Here is a 19,520-nt window from a genome sequence, read left to right as displayed (position 1 = left end):
CTGTTTGTGTTGAATGTGTTATTTAGATTTGGGTTTAGTGAATGAGGGAATTCCAGAAAAATGCCTTGCCAGCAATTGTACTCCCATCCCTCATCAATGGGCAGGGTTTGGGCTGAATCCTTTCCTTTATATCAGCCTGTACGTTTCCTCATTAGTCTCTTCTCCCTCATGCTCTGGATATTGGCAGGCAATGGCAGGGAGATTCTGTGCCTTTATTGGAGACAAACACCACAGCACCACCTCGACCAATGATTGCCACAAAGGACAGGTCTCTTAAAAACACATACGTTAATTAAGCCGGGTGGTGAAGAGATGTTAGGTCCTGCTCCAATTTCGGGCCCAGGAAGGCTTGTGAAGCCATTTCTCAATCCGTGAAACAACTTCCACCAGCCTGGACAAAGGGGTGTCTGGGAGGCAGCTCCTACGCTCTTCATAAAAACACATGGAGCTCAGGCACCCATGGAGGAGAGGAGCCGAGCCCCGACACAGCTGCGGGGAAGGCTTCATTGGAGCTTGTGCCTCAGACACCAGAGGCCAAGGCTTCACCAGGTGGACTCGTCCCATTCAGAGCTGCCCCTCTTGTCCTCGCCTTCCCTCAGCTGTGCGTCCCAGTGCCCCCACTGCGGGCCTGAGCCCTGTTTCCCCACAAGGCCATGCCCTTCAGGACCAGATCTTGCCATTTTACCTCAGGATTTGCCCTTCTGAGGTGTCCACATTACCTCAGGGGAATGCCGTGCCCTTCAGGACACCAGCTCTTGCCATTTTACCTCAGAATTTGCCCTTCTGACGTGTCCACATTCCCTCAGGGGAATGCCATGCCCTTCAGGACCAGCTCTTGCCATTCTACCTCAGGATTTGCCCTTCTGAGGTGTCCACATTCTCTCGGGGGAATGCCATGCCCTTTAGAACCAGCTCTTGCCATTTTACCTCAGGATTTGCCCTTCAGGACCAGCTCTTCCCATTTTACCTCAGGATTTGCCCTTCTGATGTGTCCACATTCCCTCAGGGAAATGCCATGCCCTTCAGGACCAGCTCTTGCCATTTTACCTCAGGATTTGTCCACATTCCCTCAGGCGGGCACAGCCGAGCGTCCACGGGCCGACTAGTCCTGGCTGGCGGGGCAGCGACGTTCGTTGGGGCTTTTCTTCGCACCTGCCCCGTCGGCCACCACCAACCCGTCGCTAGGGTGCTCATCGCGGCTTTATTAGCTTTTAAATCTTGCCGCTTTGCGGGAAGGCCCTGCCGCCACCCGCTCCCCCCCATACACACACACACACCCCCCACCACCACCGGCCGCCAGGAGGGGGCGCTGCCCCACCGTCCCTCCCGCCGCCGCGCGGCGCCCCGCCCCTCCGCCAAGGTGAGGCCTTAAAGGGCGGGGCCCCCGCACCCCCGCCCCGCCCCTCCCCTCGGCCCGGCGCGTGCTGCCCAACCGCCCGCCTCCAGTCAGCGGCAGCGGCTTCACCCCGCAGCCCTGAGGGGAGCCGGGCCCGGCGCAGGGGCGCACCGAGACGGGAAGGAGAAGGCGGGAAGGCAGGCTAGGGGTACCCCCCCACACACACACACACACCTTGTTGAGGGAGAAGCCATGAGCCCCGAGGAGAAGCCGCCACCCAGCCGCTCCCGCGGTGACCGGCCGCCGCCGCCACCTCAGCCCGCTCCCGGCCGGGGCCGGCGGCGAGGCGGCTTCCTGACGGAGATCCGCACGCCCATCCGCACCGAGCCCTTCCAGGAGCGGTACAGCCTCAGCCCCGGCAGGGAGCTTGGCAGGTGAGCCAGGGCAGAGGCCCCCCCGGAGGAGGATGAGGCGGGGGGGGGGTCCCTTTTTGTCGCCCCTTGGCCCCCCCTTGTCCCCCCTTGTCCCCCCCCGCCGCCGCTCGGCTGCCCATGGTGGGGGGGGGGAAGCAGGGGGTCAAGTCGGTGCCTTCCCTCCGCTCTGCCCTTCCCTCCCCCGCCGCCGTGGGCTGCCTTCACCTGCTGCCCCTTTTGGGGCAAAACGGGCTGAGAAGGGGAGTGGGGGGGCGGGTTAGGGGTCCATACGGCTGCCCCGCCGGGATTAGAGCCGCCACTAGCGGTATCCTTCGGTGGCATCGCCCCGGGCTCCTCGGCCCTGGCCTTGGGGCCGGGCGGGCAGAGTTTGGCTTGGCTGGGAAGGGGGGCTGTGTCCCTCCTGCCAGCCAGCGAGTCAGCCTCAGCCTCCTTCAGCCAGCTGGGAAGACACTGTGCTCTTCTCGAGGAGCAGGTGTGGAGTAGAGAATATTTCTGAAGTTTTTTCCATTGAAGACAGAAACCTGCCCGGTGTTGCTTTGGATTGGGGTTTTTTTTTGCTTTTCCTTGAGCTTTACAAGCTGTGACGTGGGGAAAAGCAAGTCTGGAGGAGACTTAATTTGTGGTAGCGTATGCTGGAGAGCAGTCTAATGGTGGAACTTTTCAAAGCTGGTTGAAAAAAACCTTGGGTTTGAAAGTAATTTCAACACCTGCTGGATAGCAAGCAAGGTTTGAGGCAGAAAGTCCCATGAGAAGGCTGATGTGTCTCAGGAACTATATATATGCAATTTCAGCACCGCTAAACCAATATTTTTGTCTGAAATTGTCACTTATTAAAAGAAGAACAGTATTCTGACTCAAAATCAGCTGTGCTTTATCTAAAAAGTATATAAAAATAACAGATTAAATACTGTAGGATATATGGCAAGATACATTCCTTAAGTATATTCTTTTGCAAGTTATGCTACCTCTGTAGCTCAGTTCATACAGCAGCAGAAACAACCGTTTTGGAGCTAAAAGGGAGTTTCAAAGCACATGTAGCTGCTCTTAGGTACCTCTAACAACTTTTTGGGTTGACTTCAGTGTCAGCTTAATGCTTGCTTACTGTGTTGTACTCATAGAATAATACCTGTTTAAACATAGTGGCCTAAAGCGTTTGCATGGGAAGCAGGTGGGAGAAACATCCCACAAAGTGAGAAAGGTTTGGGGTTGGTTTTTTTTTAGGATGATGTGACCACAATTTCCAGGGCCTGGAAACTGAAGGTGGCTAAATGCTGGCTACAAAGCAGCCTAAATTCTAAGCAACAGTCAAGAAGGCAAAGGAGTGGTGTAGCTCAAGATGTCCTGGTGTCACTGCTGCTTGGGTTGTTTTTTTTTTTTAATTTGGAGATCAGATGACTTTACAGAAAATATTTTGCAGCTCTGCCATGGAGAGAGAGCTTGTCTCAGAACTGGATCACATTAATTGGCCTAGTCAGAAAATAGACTAGATGAAGCTTCCTTCTGGCACACAAAAGGCCAACTGAAATGATTGGCTTTGCACTATGAACAAGAACTAAGTACTTCAGCAAATCTTAGTCTGCAGTTTAAACAAGTAAATCTCAGCATGGCTTTTTGTGTGCAGTAGCTTTTGACCAGAACTACCTTTAAATGTGACCTTTGCATGAAGGATGTGATTTTGCACCTGTAGTTAGGTTAAAATGACTTAAGTGACTGTGTTTGTCTTGGTTTTGTGCAACAGTTGCACATATTTTGGTTCAGACTATCTTTTTCTCTCCTCAACTTGACAAGTGTTTTCACTGTCTTCTCTCCTAGAATATAGAAGTCTATATGCTTGAATGTATGTGCTTACATTTTTTTATTCAACGATTTTGAATGCTTACTTTTTTACTACATTTTGATTTCAAAAAAGTGGATACTTCAGCTCAAGTACTCCTGTTAAAAGTAATTCTGTGCTAACTCATTGCAGCAAAGCATAGGTGGTAAATGGGAAGTCAAAAAAGTGGATACTTCAGCTCAAGTACTCCCGTTAAAAGTAATTCTGTGCTAACTTGGTATTCTGACTCAAAATCAGCTGTGCTTTATCTAAAAAGTATATAAAAATAACAGATTAAATACTGTAGGATATATGGCAAGATACATTCCTTAAGTATATTCTTTTGCAAGTTATGCTACCTCTGTAGCTCAGTTCATACAGCAGCAGAAACAACCGTTTTGGAGCTAAAAGGGAGTTTCAAAGCACATGTAGCTGCTCTTAGGTACCTCTAACAACTTTTTGGGTTGACTTCAGTGTCAGCTTAATGCTTGCTTACTGTGTTGTACTCATAGAATAATACCTGTTTAAACATAGTGGCCTAAAGCGTTTGCATGGGAAGCAGGTGGGAGAAACATCCCACAAAGTGAGAAAGGTTTGGGGTTGGTTTTTTTTTAGGATGATGTGACCACAATTTCCAGGGCCTGGAAACTGAAGGTGGCTAAATGCTGGCTACAAAGCAGCCTAAATTCTAAGCAACAGTCAAGAAGGCAAAGGAGTGGTGTAGCTCAAGATGTCCTGGTGTCACTGCTGCTTGGGTTGTTTTTTTTTTTTAATTTGGAGATCAGATGACTTTACAGAAAATATTTTGCAGCTCTGCCATGGAGTGAGAGCTTGTCTCAGAACTGGATCACATTAATTGGCCTAGTCAGAAAATAGACTAGATGAAGCTTCCTTCTGGCACACAAAAGGCCAACTGAAATGATTGGCTTTGCACTATGAACAAGAACTAAGTACTTCAGCAAATCTTAGTCTGCAGTTTAAACAAGTAAATCTCAGCATGGCTTTTTGTGTGCAGTAGCTTTTGACCAGAACTACCTTTAAATGTGACCTTTGCATGAAGGATGTGATTTTGCACCTGTAGTTAGGTTAAAATGACTTAAGTGACTGTGTTTGTCTTGGTTTTGTGCAACAGTTGCACATATTTTGGTTCAGACTATCTTTTTCTCTCCTCAACTTGACAAGTGTTTTCACTGTCTTCTCTCCTAGAATATAGAAGTCTATATGCTTGAATGTATGTGCTTACATTTTTTTATTCAACGATTTTGAATGCTTACTTTTTTACTACATTTTGATTTCAAAAAAGTGGATACTTCAGCTCAAGTACTCCCGTTAAAAGTAATTCTGTGCTAACTTGTCTCTGCTACTTGTCTCTGTAGTTTTATTGATAATATAGCAGAAATTGTTTCACTTTTATCTGTTCATACAGTGTGTAAATCTCTACTCATGGGTAGAGTTTATCTTTACAAAGGACTTGGACAAATTAACACCTGGCTATGATAGGTTTTTTTCTCAGGTGAAAAGCAGTCCTTGTACACACAACATAGTCTCTTTTAATTCTAATTTGGTAGGTGAATTTGCTCATCAAAAATGTTTATACACTCTGTATTTGCCCATCCCGCTTCCCAGAATTAGAGAAACAATTTAAAAACTAAACTTTAGATGGAGATTTTGAGAATAACAGCACTTGTATAAATTGAATTTAAAACTGATGTCAGTGAGAGAAAAGAAAGCGGATTTAACACTGAGAATAAGGCTGCTGTGTGAACTCAGGAGGCTTCTGTGCTCTTTGGCCTCTGATCCAGTCAGTCAACACGTGTCTGTGGAACTCACCATGGCATTTGGGGCCTCTGTTCCCTTGTCACCTATGTGTGGAGAAGGTGGGAAGAGGAGAAACATGGGGGAAAAACACTGAGATGTTGTAGTTCTAGCAGTGCAGGGAAGAGAGGTGCTGGGGCTGCTGGCCCCTGATGGCATGTTAGAGGTGAGAGTCCTGGGGTCATATTGCTGGAAGTCGTAGATGAGCCTGGGAGGAACCTGGTCAAGATGTCACCAGCGGGATTTGGGTGCAAAGCTATAGGAGATCAGGCTTCATTAGTTCTGCTCTTGGGGGGGAAAAACCTGCTTGGAGAATGCTGAGCTTATGTGCTTCAAAAGGCTGCTGCTGGGAAGAACAGGTTAATTTAGGGAAAATACCAAAAATTTGATAATGGCTACTCTGGAAAGGAAATGATTTTAAGTTGTTTAAGATTACATGAAAATGGCAGATTTTTTTAATGAACTGTTTTAATAAATGATATTTTGGGCTAGCTTTCAAAGCCTTATTAATTTTACTTTCCCAAAATCAGAATATTATCACACAAATCTTCATCTGCATACTGTTTAAAATAAAACTTACCTCAGACAGGTGTTCTAAGGGTGCCACTTCTTGTCAGCTCACTCAGACTTCAGTGTTTTCAGATGGTGCAAGCTGGAGTTAGGTTACTTTGAAGTACTGTAATCTTTGTGGAGAACAAGATACCGATTGCTTAACTCTTCTCCCCCTTACCATCTGTGCTGAAGTCATAATTGTACTGTAAAATGGGGAACTATGTATTTTATATTACTAGAGCTTCTTTAAAAAGTCTAGTATAATTGTACTTAGTTGCTTTGCTCTTTTTCCTGAACAAAAAAACTCCTAATTGCACACAAAGTATTTTAGAGTATTAGTTAATTCTTCAGCTCATTGATGGGGTATTGTGTTTTATTATTTTTTAATGTAAGACAAGGTGTGCACATATTGGAGGTTATTATCTGTGTACAGAAAATATCAATTCTGTTTGTAGAGTTGTGTTGGAGAAAGACATAAACGACTGACCTTGCTTTCTTCTTACTCGAGGGTAACAATCACCTTAAATTGTTGGTTTAAAACAAGAAGAAAGCAAGGTCAGTCGTTTATGTCTCACTCGAGGGTAACAATTACCTTAAATTGTTGGTCTAAAGCAATCTTCTGCTAGCAAAATGTACACATCGCATACATGTAAATGTATGACGAGTGCAATTCAGTTGATTCTCCTCATTCCCTTTTTTTTGTTTAATTTATGACAAGGTCATTCTCCACTTGGAGCTAAAAATAGCAAGTATTTTAATCATCTAAGGGGACTGAATAGAATAATACAGAAATATTTTTGTTTCTGTCTACCTTACTGTAGCTTCATGTGCAGATAACCCATGTCTTGATTTACAATTTTTTTCCACAAACTCTGGCATGAACTTGCTTATTTCTCAGGTAGCTTTTAGTAACATGCATTTTTGTGGTAGAGTTTTTGTGCATCGGTAAGAATGTATATGCTATCACGATTCTGTCCTCAGTTGGTCTCTGCAGTAGCACAGAATGCTTGAAACAATTGAAGAACTAAATGAAAGTAGAAAAGAGGTGAAAATGAAGAGTTGCAAGTAGTTGGTTCCACCATGCGAGAATAAATTTATAGGAGTAAATTATGCACAAACATCCATTCCAGAAATGGAATCCCCATCCCTTGTTGTTTGGAAAATAAAAATGGGGGGGGGGGGGGACCCATATCTTAGAAAAAAATGTTTGCTATGAGTTATGTAATAAATTGCACATAGTTTTGTGGATCTCAGAAAAGTTTTCTGAATATCATAAAAAGTAAATATCTTCACAAGAATTGCTGTTGTTCCTGCATTTGTTACAGTGACAGTGTTTTTTAGGTCACTTTAAAAATGATCATTGAAGTAAGGTTAGTCTTTACTAAGCCTATGACAACCAAAATGAACTGGTGTGACATAAATGTTCTTGTTTATCTGATTTGACATTTGATTTGTGATTTGAGGCTTTTCCTTTAAGCCATAATGTATGCCAGATGAAACAATGCTAATTCTGTTGGCAATCTGAAAAGATGACATTGAGCTTCTTTGTAATCAGATATGATTTATCTTAAATCATAATTCTTGAATGAGACTCTTGTGAGGACTGAGAACTACTTCTAGATTCCTATTCATGTCTTCCTTCAAAGCATTTTTGTTTGTGTTTGGGTGACTGCTAATCAGTTTTTAACTTTGGAAATACGCATTATGTATTTCCTCTCAAAATTGTTCTTTCTTCATAAGTGTTCTCCCTGCTAGCTCTTCTCAATACAGCTAAGCTAGTGATGCTCTGTTATAATACGGTTTTCATTCTTTAATAGATTTTTTTTAATAAGGAATTCTGAAAAGCAGGATTTTAAGAAAAGCAAAGACAGTGTGTATGCAATGTGTATTTTATATCTGTCTTATCTACTGTTCTGTCTCTATCAAAAAGAAAGTCTTTACAAATTTATCTCTTGGCTTAACCATCCAGTGGATGGTATCTTTGGATCCTAGCTCTGAAAGTTGTCTCAGGCGTGAATCTAGATTGCCTCACTGTAATTAGTTCTATTAGTTATAAACATCAGGTTTGTCAAGTTTGATCTTTTTGGGGGTTTGTATTTAGAAAAGATGAGTTCCACAGGCAGTAGTTATAATAGCTCTAATTACAGGTATAACCGTAAAGAATCTGGGCAGGATTCTTGGTCTTAAACAACTAAGAATTAGTGTTTGTCAGCTGGCTGAACTCCCGTGTAACCTGTCCTTTTAATTACGTCACCTCTCAGGCTTGTGGCCAGCTCAGCTAAACAGGACATGCGTGGCCACACACGGTGGTGGCTCTTGCTGCCCTGTGAATACTGTTGTATTTCCATAGTGACTCACGTGTGATGAATCGCCAACATCGGTACTCATTGGGCTAATTAACTTGCTTCCAGATAGATTTTTGTATGTAATGCAAAACAATGCTGTGCTTCTTGAAAGCTGTACTATAGAGATTTCAAACTTTTCTAAGCTACTTTGTCTGGCTCCTTCGCCAGCGCTAGAATTAAAAGCTTTTGACTCTGCGCTAAGGCGACAATCAGCCGGAAGGAAACTGTGCATTCAGAGACTATTGAAGAAAAATAAAGAAGGCTGAACCCAGGGGTCTAGGTTTTTGCTATAAAGGCTTAGTATCTACCAGGTATTAAAATAACTTGCTGTTAAAGGGCTTGTCTGTTAGTCTCTCGATTTATTTTTCTCTTTTTTTTCCTATTAGCATAGTTGCTATGTTTTTTTTCCTGTGCTGTTCTTGGTTTTGATGCTAAAAATGTAATGCAAGGATTTTTAACACTTCTGATAAATGCGTAGCTTTGTATTGTACGTGAAACATGCAGTTGCATGTCTTCACTGAGAACAACTTAAAATCCTTTTCCCTGGCTCCATGAGGAAGGTTGCTCTGCCGTAGTTAGGATTGCACCTAGCCAGTTGTTAGCCTTCAGGTGTCTGTTCCTCCTGTGCTGTTCTGTGGTAACTCTGTATTGATTAACACATTTTTATAGTGATCTTTTGACCACACCTTCCTAATGCTTTCCTGTGCTGTTCTTGGTTTTGATGCTAAAAATGTAATGCAAGGATTTTTAACACTTCTGATAAATGCGTAGCTTTGTATTGTACGTGAAACATGCAGTTGCATGTCTTCACTGAGAACAACTTAAAATCCTTTTCCCTGGCTCCATGAGGAAGGTTGCTCTGCCGTAGTTAGGATTGCACCTAGCCAGTTGTTAGCCTTCAGGTGTCTGTTCCTCCTGTGCTGTTCTGTGGTAACTCTGTATTGATTAACACATTTTTATAGTGATCTTTTGACCACACCTTCCTAATGCTCTGAAATCTTTTAATATCATTTTCATGCGCTCGCAAAGCTATAATATTGTCTAATCTTTCTCCCAAAAACCTGGATTCGAGACATTGAAAGCGTATTCTTGCCCTTTGCCTGTCTTCACAGACATCTGGGCTGTGCTCTGATCTAGTCTTAGTACCTATTGTGCTGTAGATAATGTGTGCTTATGCAAAATATTATTCCTAGAGGAATAACTGTGGCTGAATCAGCGGTTACAAGGCAGATTATTATAGTGAGATTGCCTAGCAAATTCCCACTTTGTGGGATCTTATTTGACTTAATTCATTTAGATTGGGTAATTTTGAAACAAATGCCTGTAGTAAGTAAGCTGACCACAACTTCTTTTAGCCGTTGCATTTCAGAGATAGCAGTCTGTTAATAGGTTGGGAGCTGTGAGAGTGAAAACTTTGGCATGAGCTGAATGAGTTAAATCTGTGAACTGCAGCTTGGAGATAAGAGAGGTCAAAGCCCATGTAACTGTATTCCAAACCAGATGAGGACTCCAATTTTAGTTTCGGCAACCCTACTATTAGTTAGAAAACCAAAATAAAGACCTCCAAGCTATTCCTGCAGCTTTATAAAAAATTTTTCACATATAAATAAAAAAGATAGTTTTGATTAACGTTACACCTGTATGGTAAGAACTACAAGAAGAGCGCTGTACTTCAAAGTCTGAGAATTCATCACTGCATTAGATGACAGATGTTAATTAATAGACCTTTTCAGTCTAAAAGTCCATGCTGTATGATTGGAACAGAGTGGAGCAGGTGGTGTGGGGGTCTATTGCAAGGAAGTTTAGAGCAGACACTTAAATCCAGAACACCATGGAGGAAGTCTTCTGACGTCAAGTGCTGCAGTGTGGTTTTAGCTAGTCTGCCGGCTTGGTCTAACTCATCAGTTGTGTGTTTTCTCAGAAATGACGCTCATTAATGTGGGTTAAGCACTGTGCTCAGTTCTGCTCAGTCTGTGTTTGTATTCATGTTATTGTTGTCGCAAAAATTTTGTTAGAAAACTTTGTTGGTCAAGCTGCTTACTTTCAGTCATCTGTGTTTCTTACTCATATAGTGAGACTAAGGGATTTTGAGAACTCTTAAACAATCAAAAAACTGCAGCTGTTATCGTTTGAGACATGCTGAAAATACCAAGTGCCATCCTTGACAATGTAGAGCAGAGCCTGGATATTATATGGCAAATAGAGCAGGATTTTGGGTAGTTATTTAATAAGAGTGCTGGTTGTTGTTGCCATCAATATGGTGGCACACTATAGAAAACAATAACTGGGCAATTATTGAGGTTTTTGTAACATAGTCACAGAAAGCATAAATAGCCTCTTTGTACACTTTGATTTCTGCCAACTTTTTAAATGAAAGGTTTGAGGATACCTTCATTTTACGAACTAGCACAGCTTGTTTATTCTGTGTTTTTGAAATCCATGTTCCTTGAATCGATAGGTTTAAGTCCTTATTTACATTCTGGCTTGTGATGTTCCTAACTTAAGAGTAGATCACTCAGCAAGATGACTTTTAATTGACTTAATTTTGATTTTAAATTCTTCTTTTGTTTCAGAGGAAAATTTGCAGTGGTGAAAAAGTGTATCCAGAAAGACACTGAAAAAGAGTTTGCAGCAAAATTCATGAGAAAAAGAAGAAAGGGCCAAGACTGTCGGATGGAAATAATCCATGAAATTGCAGTCCTTGAGCTGGCACAATGCAATCTTTGGGTCATTAACTTGCATGAAGTTTATGAAACTGCAACAGAGATGATTTTAGTCCTGGAATAGTAAGTACTAGTAATAATTTCTGAATAACCTTCTGTGGTGTTTGCTTAAATAATGTAAAAATACTGTGTGTCAATATGTGTAACGTAAAAAGGTTTTATTGCTTGCCTGTTACGCTTGCTTGAGTTCAAAAAGAATTGCTAAGAAAATCAGTATTACAAGAAGTGATGTGCAGTCTTGTAACTACTGCCGATTATAATAAAATTTTCCAATTATGTAGTATCTTTCAAAGCTGAACTGTAATTTATGGAGTTAAAGTCTTTGGTGAAATATGAACTGTCTATACTCCCTATGTGTAAAAGAGGAAGAGGATAGAAGCAATTAATATCTGTTCAAAACCTGACTTAAAGTCTTTGGTGAAATATGAACTGTCTACATTCCCTATGTGTAACAGAGGAAGAGGATAGAAGCAATGTTCAAAACCTGAGGTTTGTTTCATTGGCAGGGTGAAATCTGGGGGGTTTTACCAGTTATGAAAAAGGTATTGAAAGTAGTATCATTGTTAAAAAGAAACTATAAAAACCCCTATGATCTACAATGGAAAGCCCTCTAGATCATTATCTTTTGGGGGAAGAACGAGTAGGAGAATTCAGACCTATGACAGTTTCTCTTAAATGACGTTTAACTTGTGACTAAATTTGTCTGTCCCACCTTGAGTTTGTCCAGATAGGAGTTTCTGCAGCTGTTGAGATTGTTCATCTAATACTCCAGTGGCTTAGATACTCGATGTCTAGGTTTCAAGAGGCAGCCAAATGCTTGTTGCTATTGAATTCTGTTAAGATTCTGTTCAAGCTGTATGGATTTTAAATAATTAGGAGAGGAACAGTGAGGCTCGATAGTTCAGAAGTGACTTAACCTGTTTGCTAAGATAAATGTGGTTCATATAGTTCTTATTTCTTCCTTGATAACAAAAATGAAAGGTGAGAAGTTTTGTGTCCCGATCTAATCTTGTTTAGAAGTCAAAAGAAACTGTACCTTTAAAGTTCAGTGAAATACCATGAGACTGTGTCTGCTAAGGCAAGCTTTCTTCTAGGATTTTTTCAACTTCATTGTGCCCTTACGGAATTCATGAGTTATGAATATTCAAGTATCTGTTATAATGCAAAGGTGTGAGAGAACTTCTAGAGTTCTAACTGCTGTTACTGAAGACTCATAAATACATGCTTTAAACACTAGCAGCGCAGATCTAACTAGAATACAGCTTAAATTTCTGCAACCTGTAGGGATGTAACAAAATCCAGAGAGATCCAATAGAATCCAAAGCTTGATACGAGCAATGGGCTTTGTGGTAATTTAAATATAAGATTGCTAGTTTTCTTTTAGAACTCAATTCTAATACAACCGCAAAACATTTTTAATTCAAAAATATTAACTGGCTTGTTCAGTAGTCACCAGGTTGTTCAATAATTAGGAATGGTATTGTTTTTATATGCATCAAACAGTCATACCTTGTTTCAGATAAATAGCTGTGTGTTAGAGTTGTAAATTGCAAAAACAGCCTTTCCCTGACTTAGCAAATATGTCTGGATGCTTCTTTAATGTCAGCATGTTCCAGAGGCATGTTGCAACAAAACAGGTATGAATGTTAGTAAATTTCTGACATTCTGTATGCAGAGGATTAAAGAACATATCTTGACTGCAAGCTTCTCTAGGGCATTTCAGTCTCTATTAAGCTTGATGGTCTGTGTGGCAGATCTTTATCTTGGGAAGGAGAAAAACAAATACTTAATTGTTGGCCACTGACTTTATCTGCTAAGGTTTTAAAGTTTCTTGTCTTGATGTTGAATCTGTTGGGGAGGGCCACGACAACTAGCGCTTTGCCTTCGTGAAGAAAAACACTAATGCTACATGGAGGGTTGTCTTTCAAGCAGTATCAGTTTTTGACAGAAAACAAACTTAAAATTGGTCACTAACTGTTACTTTAATTTCTGAGGCATTACAGCGTTGGCTTCAGCTGTGGGATAGCAAATTGGTAGCTGCTTGCATCCACCCTGACAACAGTCTTTGACTTCTGTTTGTTGGCACAAGACCTCAAACAGAGGATATAAGTAGGAACTGAAGGGGTAAATCAGTCTGAAGGGGTAGTATGTAAAGCCTGGAATTAATCTGTGGGTTAGTTGTTTGTCTGTGTATCGGTAAAAATCGAATGAATGAAAAAAGATAATTAGACTTCTACTGAAAAAAAGTAGAGGTGCAGTCTGGGAAACCTAACACATCAGATAGAAGAGGAAAAAAAAAATCTTTGTAACTTCTGGAATATTTATTTGTAGGCAACCTACCTGGCTTTTTCCAATTTCTTTGGAAAGAAGGAGCAGCAGAGCTTCTAATGCTTAAGAACTGGTGTTTTGTAAGCGTTCATTACCATATGTTTACACATCTATGGAAGGGACAGATTATATTAGTAGGTCGTTTGTGGGTGGATATTCAAGAAAACTCTGTGTAACTTCAAAATCTAAGCTGTCAAGTATTTTTCTGTGAAGAGCTTCTGAACTAATTATCTACCAGAGTCTTGTGTAGATACAGTAGATGTCTTTATCATCTTGAAGACATGGTCTGGGATTATTTGATATGCTGGATGAAGTGCTTTCTTTCACCGATAGTTACTTGGACCTGGATAATGTTACTACTTGTATTGTCTTGGACATTACTTCTTGTGACTGGTTGAAGTAGGAGTCCGCTGGTAGGAAGCCTACTTGTATTGTCTTGGACATTACTTCTTGTCCTACTTAGTGGAGGTGTGACTGGTTGAGGTAGGAGTCCACTGGTAGGAAGTGATTCATTTGCCATGGGATTCAACAGATAGAACCTGAAGCAAAACCACTGTAATCAAGAGAAACTGTGCAGCTCCAATGTTTGATCTTGTCTATTCGAGCAATGAACAATGTTGTCCTAGATAGCAGTCTCAAATCAAGACTGGAGCTCTTTAAGAAGTTTTAGGGGAGAACTTTTCAAATGGTGTTAGTTTCCTTTTGTTTGCATTTCATGCAGTTCTTGGGCTACCTAGTTGGATGCATTTGTTTGAGAACCAAGAACTTAAAAGAACAGTATCTACACCTTAATGCATTTGGACACTTCCATTCCCATATGTCTTCTCATCAGATATGGATTTATAATTTTCTCAGTCGTTGGGGAGATTGGTATGTTACGGTAGCCTTATGCTGGAAAACTCCTCAGTAAATTTGCTTCCCTTCAATCTAATGGTATGCCCAGCCAAGGAAAGGGGGTTATGGCTGTTAGCAGTAGTGAACACAAACCTTTGCTGTTAGTGTTACAGAATCACAGAATGCTATGGGATTGGAAAGGGACCTCTGGAGATCATCTACTCCAAACCCCCTGCCAAAGCAGGGCCACCCAGAGCAGGTCCCACAGGAACGTGTCCAGACAGGTTTGGAATGTCTCCAGAGAAGGAGACTCCACCACCTCCCTGGGCAGCCTCTTCCAGGGCTCTGCCACCCTCACAGCAAAGGAGTTCCTCCTCATGTTGAGATGGAACTTCTGATGTTCAAGTTTGTGCCCGTTTCCTCTTGTCCTGTCACTGGACACCACTGAAAAAAGACTGGCCCCATCCTCCTGACACCCACCCTTTAAGTATTTATAAGCATTGATCAGATCCCCCTCAGTCTTTTCTTCTCCAGACTAAAAAGACCCAAGTCCCCCAGCCTTTATGGTTACAACCACCTTGGTGTGATTTTCTGGTAAAATAAGCTGTGTGCAGGAAGTAGATGACTTTCCGTTTATCTTCCAAAGATAACCCTTTCAAGAAAAGCTTTTGACAGAGCATAAGATTCAGGAAATGTATTATTTTTTTTCTCTTGCAGTCTGTATATGGTCCAACTCAGCGCTTTAAGTTTTTTCTAGGAACTTGCTATCTATGTACTCTGAGGGTTTGTACTTCTGAGTCTTTCAGGAGACTATCTTAATGTCTGGCCCATTAAAGCTGGGGGAATGTTGAATTTTTTCAGATGCACTGAAATAGATTTGTTCAGTCTTTTTCTAATGATATGCTAAATGACTGTGGCGGTGTATTGTAAGTGCACTTGAAAGAAGTAGGATGCTGAATTCCGTACAGTGCATTGTTAAGATATGTTTGAAGGAAGATAAGCAGTCTCCATCGGCTCTAAAGTCAACATAATTGTAACCAAGATTAATGCTTGAGACTTCCAACTGACTTTCAGCTTGTTTAAACTGATAAGAGCTAATAAAATGTTAGCTTGCTTTTCATTGAAGAGCTGTTGGATTTCCCTTGAAATTAATAGCACAACAGTATGTTCAGAAACAAATTAAAATAGCTAAAGAAAGGATTTGGAAAGAATTCATGTGTCTTGTATTTTTTCATGCACCTAGTTAAGTACTGAAGAAATAATGCATTCAAAGTATCACTGGATTTCAAAACACTGTGCTCTTAAGTATTTCCTTCTCCATTTTTTCATATTAAGAGGACATGTTTTCCTAAAGACTTTCTTGTCCTAGGGACAATTCTTTGCTTTTATCCCTTAGGAGGATTTTCTGTGGAGGTGGGTGGGGGTGCCCAGTGGTTTGCAGAGTTATTTCATAATGACCATTAGAAAAGCTACAGCTGAATGGAAGATGTGCTCTTAGAAGAAAAATGGGTAGGTGTTACCAACAAGAGAGAACTCCTAGTCTGTATGTATACAGAAATCACGGCAATGATGTGCCTATACTACTTTCCTAGCAGGTATTTTAATCCCTTCTGTGTTTTGATTAAGTCTTTTCTTTTTTTTTTTTTTTTCCCCTGGGCTCTAGCTAGGGAATACAGAATAGTTGTGAGCAGCTTGGCAAAACTTGGCACAGATGTGCAGGAGAATCTTTTTTTGGAGCTCATTTTGACATTGTACTTCCAGCCACTTGTGACTGGGTTGGCTCACAGCTAGTTGACTGTTTTGCTTGAGGGAATTAATCCACAGCAACAATACACAAAACAGTCTCGCAGTAACAGATTTCCCAATGTTCTTGTCAAGGGTCACTAGTTAATTGTTTGAATGTGGTAATTTTTTTTGATAGAAGAATTTGTCTGGAAAAAGTTGTTCTATCTCCATCCTAAATAGCAATGTTGATCCAAAAAAAAATGAAGCCTTGCTAGTCAAACCACCTATGTGAAACTTGTGAAGCAAAGTGTATTTGTGTATGGTAGTTGGGAATGGCCATGTTTTGTAAATCATGAAGTGAGCATCTATGTGTAAAGGCTGTATTTGTTTGTCTCACTCTTAAATTTAAAATACTGATAAACCTAGACATGCTAAGAGGTGCCAGAAGTTACTTAAATACCTTTTAAAAAAGAAGGGTTTTCTTGGTTTCTCCTCTCACATAGGACAAGAGGAAATGGCCTCCAGTTGCACCAGGGGAGGTTCAGATTGGAGATTGGGAAAAATGTTTCCAGGGAAAGGGTTCTTAAGCCTTGGACTGGGCTGCCCAGGGAAGGGGTTGAGGCCCCATCCCTGGAGGGATTTAAAAGCCGGGTTGCCATAGTGCTTAGAGACATGGGTTAGTGATGGGTTTGATCAGAGTGAGGTTGGTGGTTGGAACTAGATGATCTGAAAGGTCCCTTCCAACCTGGACAATTCTATGTTTCTATATGGTAGTGCAGTCTCCCGATTTCAGTATGGGACATTATATGCTTCAACTTTTATTGCCTTCACACATTTAATTCTAAGTTCTTTTAAGTGTAGTAGTAAAATTCTAGGTAGCTTACACTTTACCAAGTAGACATATAGCTAATAGGGCTTTATAAGGCTCCCCCTTTGTCCATTTTTTGGCCTGGGTCTTTTGAAAAGAAAGCGTGATTGCTGGTTTACAACAGCAGTTTTGGGGTATAAATCCAATTTCACAGAATTAAATAGCGGAAGTATTGTTTTGCTTATTTTAAGTGGCAGAGCTACACCAGCAAAATTCCAGGGTTGTTGCTATAAAACACATCGTGTTAGTAATTTTGGTAGTGGATCTTATCACTGTATGTGTATTATAATTTACTGCTACAAGGGATTAAATCATTCTTCATAGTAACATATGGCATGCAGTAGATGTTTTTCTCTCCCTGTCTTGAAGGGATAGAAAAAATTGTTGCTGCTTCTGCTTTTTGCAGGAATTTATTTTAGAATATTAGAATACACTATCCTGGGTCCATCTGTTCAAAGTCGAAATCTTACTACCTCTTTCCAAATAAACATGTGCTGAAGAAAGATGTGATAGTGTCAGGCGTATGCAGTTTTTCTAGAGGAATTCAAGTGTTAATGCTCTTTTGAAAACTCATTTTATTCTTGAATTCCATTGTCTTTGAGACAGGGTGAAGAAAAATAATTATTTAATCATATGGCATGCAGTAGATGTTTTTCTCTCCCTGTCTTGAAGGGATAGAAAAAATTGTTGCTGCTTCTGCTTTTTGCAGGAATTTATTTTAGAATATTAGAATACACTATCCTGGGTCCATCTGTTCAAAGTCGAAATCTTACTACCTCTTTCCAAATAAACATGTGCTGAAGAAAGATGTGATAGTGTCAGGCGTATGCAGTTTTTCTAGAGGAATTCAAGTGTTAATGCTCTTTTGAAAACTCATTTTATTCTTGAATTCCAGGACTTCTCTTTTTAAAAGAAAATCTTAGTTTAATAAATCAAATTGTACTGCTTTACCAGTTAGCAAGCATATGGAATAGAAACATAAAACTCTTTTGAAAAAGTTAAGATGTAACCCTCTCTAAAATTCTTTTTTGCATGTAAGACAATCTGTGGGGAGAATTTTAAATAATAGTAATGAGAATATCTGGGAAGGAAAAAAAAACCCCTTTTTTATAAGCCTTCAAGTATTTTAAGATGCTAGGACTGTAGCAGCAAACTTAGTATAGGCGAGATGAAAATGAGTATATTTAAGTGTTCTTTTTCTGGGGGTGTGTAATCCAAATGCACCATTTTTGTAGAACTCTCGTTTGCTGTTACGTCTTGGCTGAATATGCCTCTCTGTCTTCTGGATTGCCTCAGTAACATAATTGCTTACTCTTTTCTAATAAAAGGCAGAATGCATGGCAGTGCATCAATAAAGATTAACGCTTAGGCAAAGTTGGGTTTGGCACGCCACAATTTGGGGTAACTGGAGAAGATACTGTCCTCGAGGGTTTCACTGTCTCTCACCAAGGGCTGATGATAGAATTTCACGCAGAACAAAGTGTGTATGTGTTGATTTCATTTATAAGTTGCTATCTAGTAATTCAACAATCCATAGGCAAAAAGGTTCCATTCTAATGTTCTTATGCCCATTCTTGTTTTAAGATGGAGCCTCTGCTGCTCTTATTTTGATGCAATGTATTTATGTTGTACATGTTGTAGCTGCATTTAGCCTCAGATTATTTTAAAAACCCATTCATCTGTAGCTATTTTTATATTTTTTGTTACTTTAACATATGCAAACAAAAGATAAGGAAGCAAGCTGAGAGCTAAGATTTCCAAAAGTCTTCTTTAGATGAAAGCCATTTAGAAACTTAATGCATTCCTGTGTATCAGAGACTTCACAAACAATTCAGTTATAAACTTTACTCTTTTTGAGTATGTGCAAAGTGTTTTGAGGAGAATTGGAAGTGGGACTGGTTTTGCTTTGTGTTTACAAAGGCTTGCCCTGGCCAAATTTCCATGTAGTTTCTTAAGAATGGCAAAAGGCACACCTTTTATGTAAACACCACCCTCAAACACATGGGGCATTCATCTTAAAGCATAGACAGTAGTATTTCCAAAATAGTCCCAAAAGTTTCTGTAGTATTCATATTCTCTAACCTAAATGACTAAGACCTCTGCTTCTCTCCAAGGCTGCCATATTGTCAAGAAGCCTTCCTAGGCTGTAAAAACTTGTTAAATATTTAATAACTGAAAGTATCACTATTGGATGCTATTGCCTGCTGATCTTATGCTAAATAAAATTGTGCGAGTAGAACAAAATGGGTGCTATGACTTAGTCTTGGAAATAAAAAAAAATCATATTGTTCCCTAGTGCTGCTGGAGGTGAAATCTTTGACCAGTGTGTGGCTGAAAGGGAGGAAGCCTTCAAAGAAAAAGATGTTAAACGACTTATGAGGCAGATCTTAGAAGGAGTTTCATTCTTGCACAGAAACAACGTGGTTCACCTTGACTTAAAGGTAAGATTGTTGCTGCATTTTTCTCACTAATTTCTTATCTGCTGACTTATTGGTCATGTGTTGTACTAATGCTAATTAGTAAATAGCACAATTTTTATGTAGATAATCTGTGAATGATAAAATTCACCTTTGAGATACAGTAGCCACTAGGGTTGCACGAGTTTTGGGGAGTTTCTATGATTGTGTTAAATATAAACTTCATTTGATTGAGTGAGTATTTTGGGAAAGACCTGACTCATTTTGAAGTGCAGTAAAAATGTCTGTGTATTATGTGGTCATCAAAAATGCGTTGGTTTTTGTATTGAC

At 40.5% G+C, this 19,520-nt stretch overlaps 1 protein-coding gene across 1 annotated transcript in view; it reads left to right on the top strand.

Annotated features, from left to right (window-relative positions):
• The first annotated feature begins 1,438 nt into the window (after nt 1–1,438).
• Nucleotides 1,439–19,520, top strand: part of STK17A (serine/threonine kinase 17a) — a 31,136-nt gene continuing 13,054 nt past the window's right edge. Inside the window, exons 1-3 of the mRNA XM_014946977.1 lie at nt 1,439–1,770; nt 10,869–11,081; nt 19,070–19,214. Of these exons, the coding sequence (XP_014802463.1) occupies nt 1,589–1,770; nt 10,869–11,081; nt 19,070–19,214 (540 nt within the window). The 5' untranslated portion in view covers nt 1,439–1,588. The remainder of the gene's footprint in view (nt 1,771–10,868; nt 11,082–19,069; nt 19,215–19,520) is intronic.

The sequence above is a fragment of the Calidris pugnax genome, unplaced genomic scaffold (genome assembly GCF_001431845.1).
Source record: "Calidris pugnax isolate Ruff unplaced genomic scaffold, ASM143184v1 scaffold71, whole genome shotgun sequence".
NCBI classification, from domain to species: domain Eukaryota; kingdom Metazoa; phylum Chordata; class Aves; order Charadriiformes; family Scolopacidae; genus Calidris; species Calidris pugnax.
The sequence above is the reverse complement of the archived record's forward strand: the minus strand, read 5'-3'. Positions and strand labels throughout refer to the sequence as shown.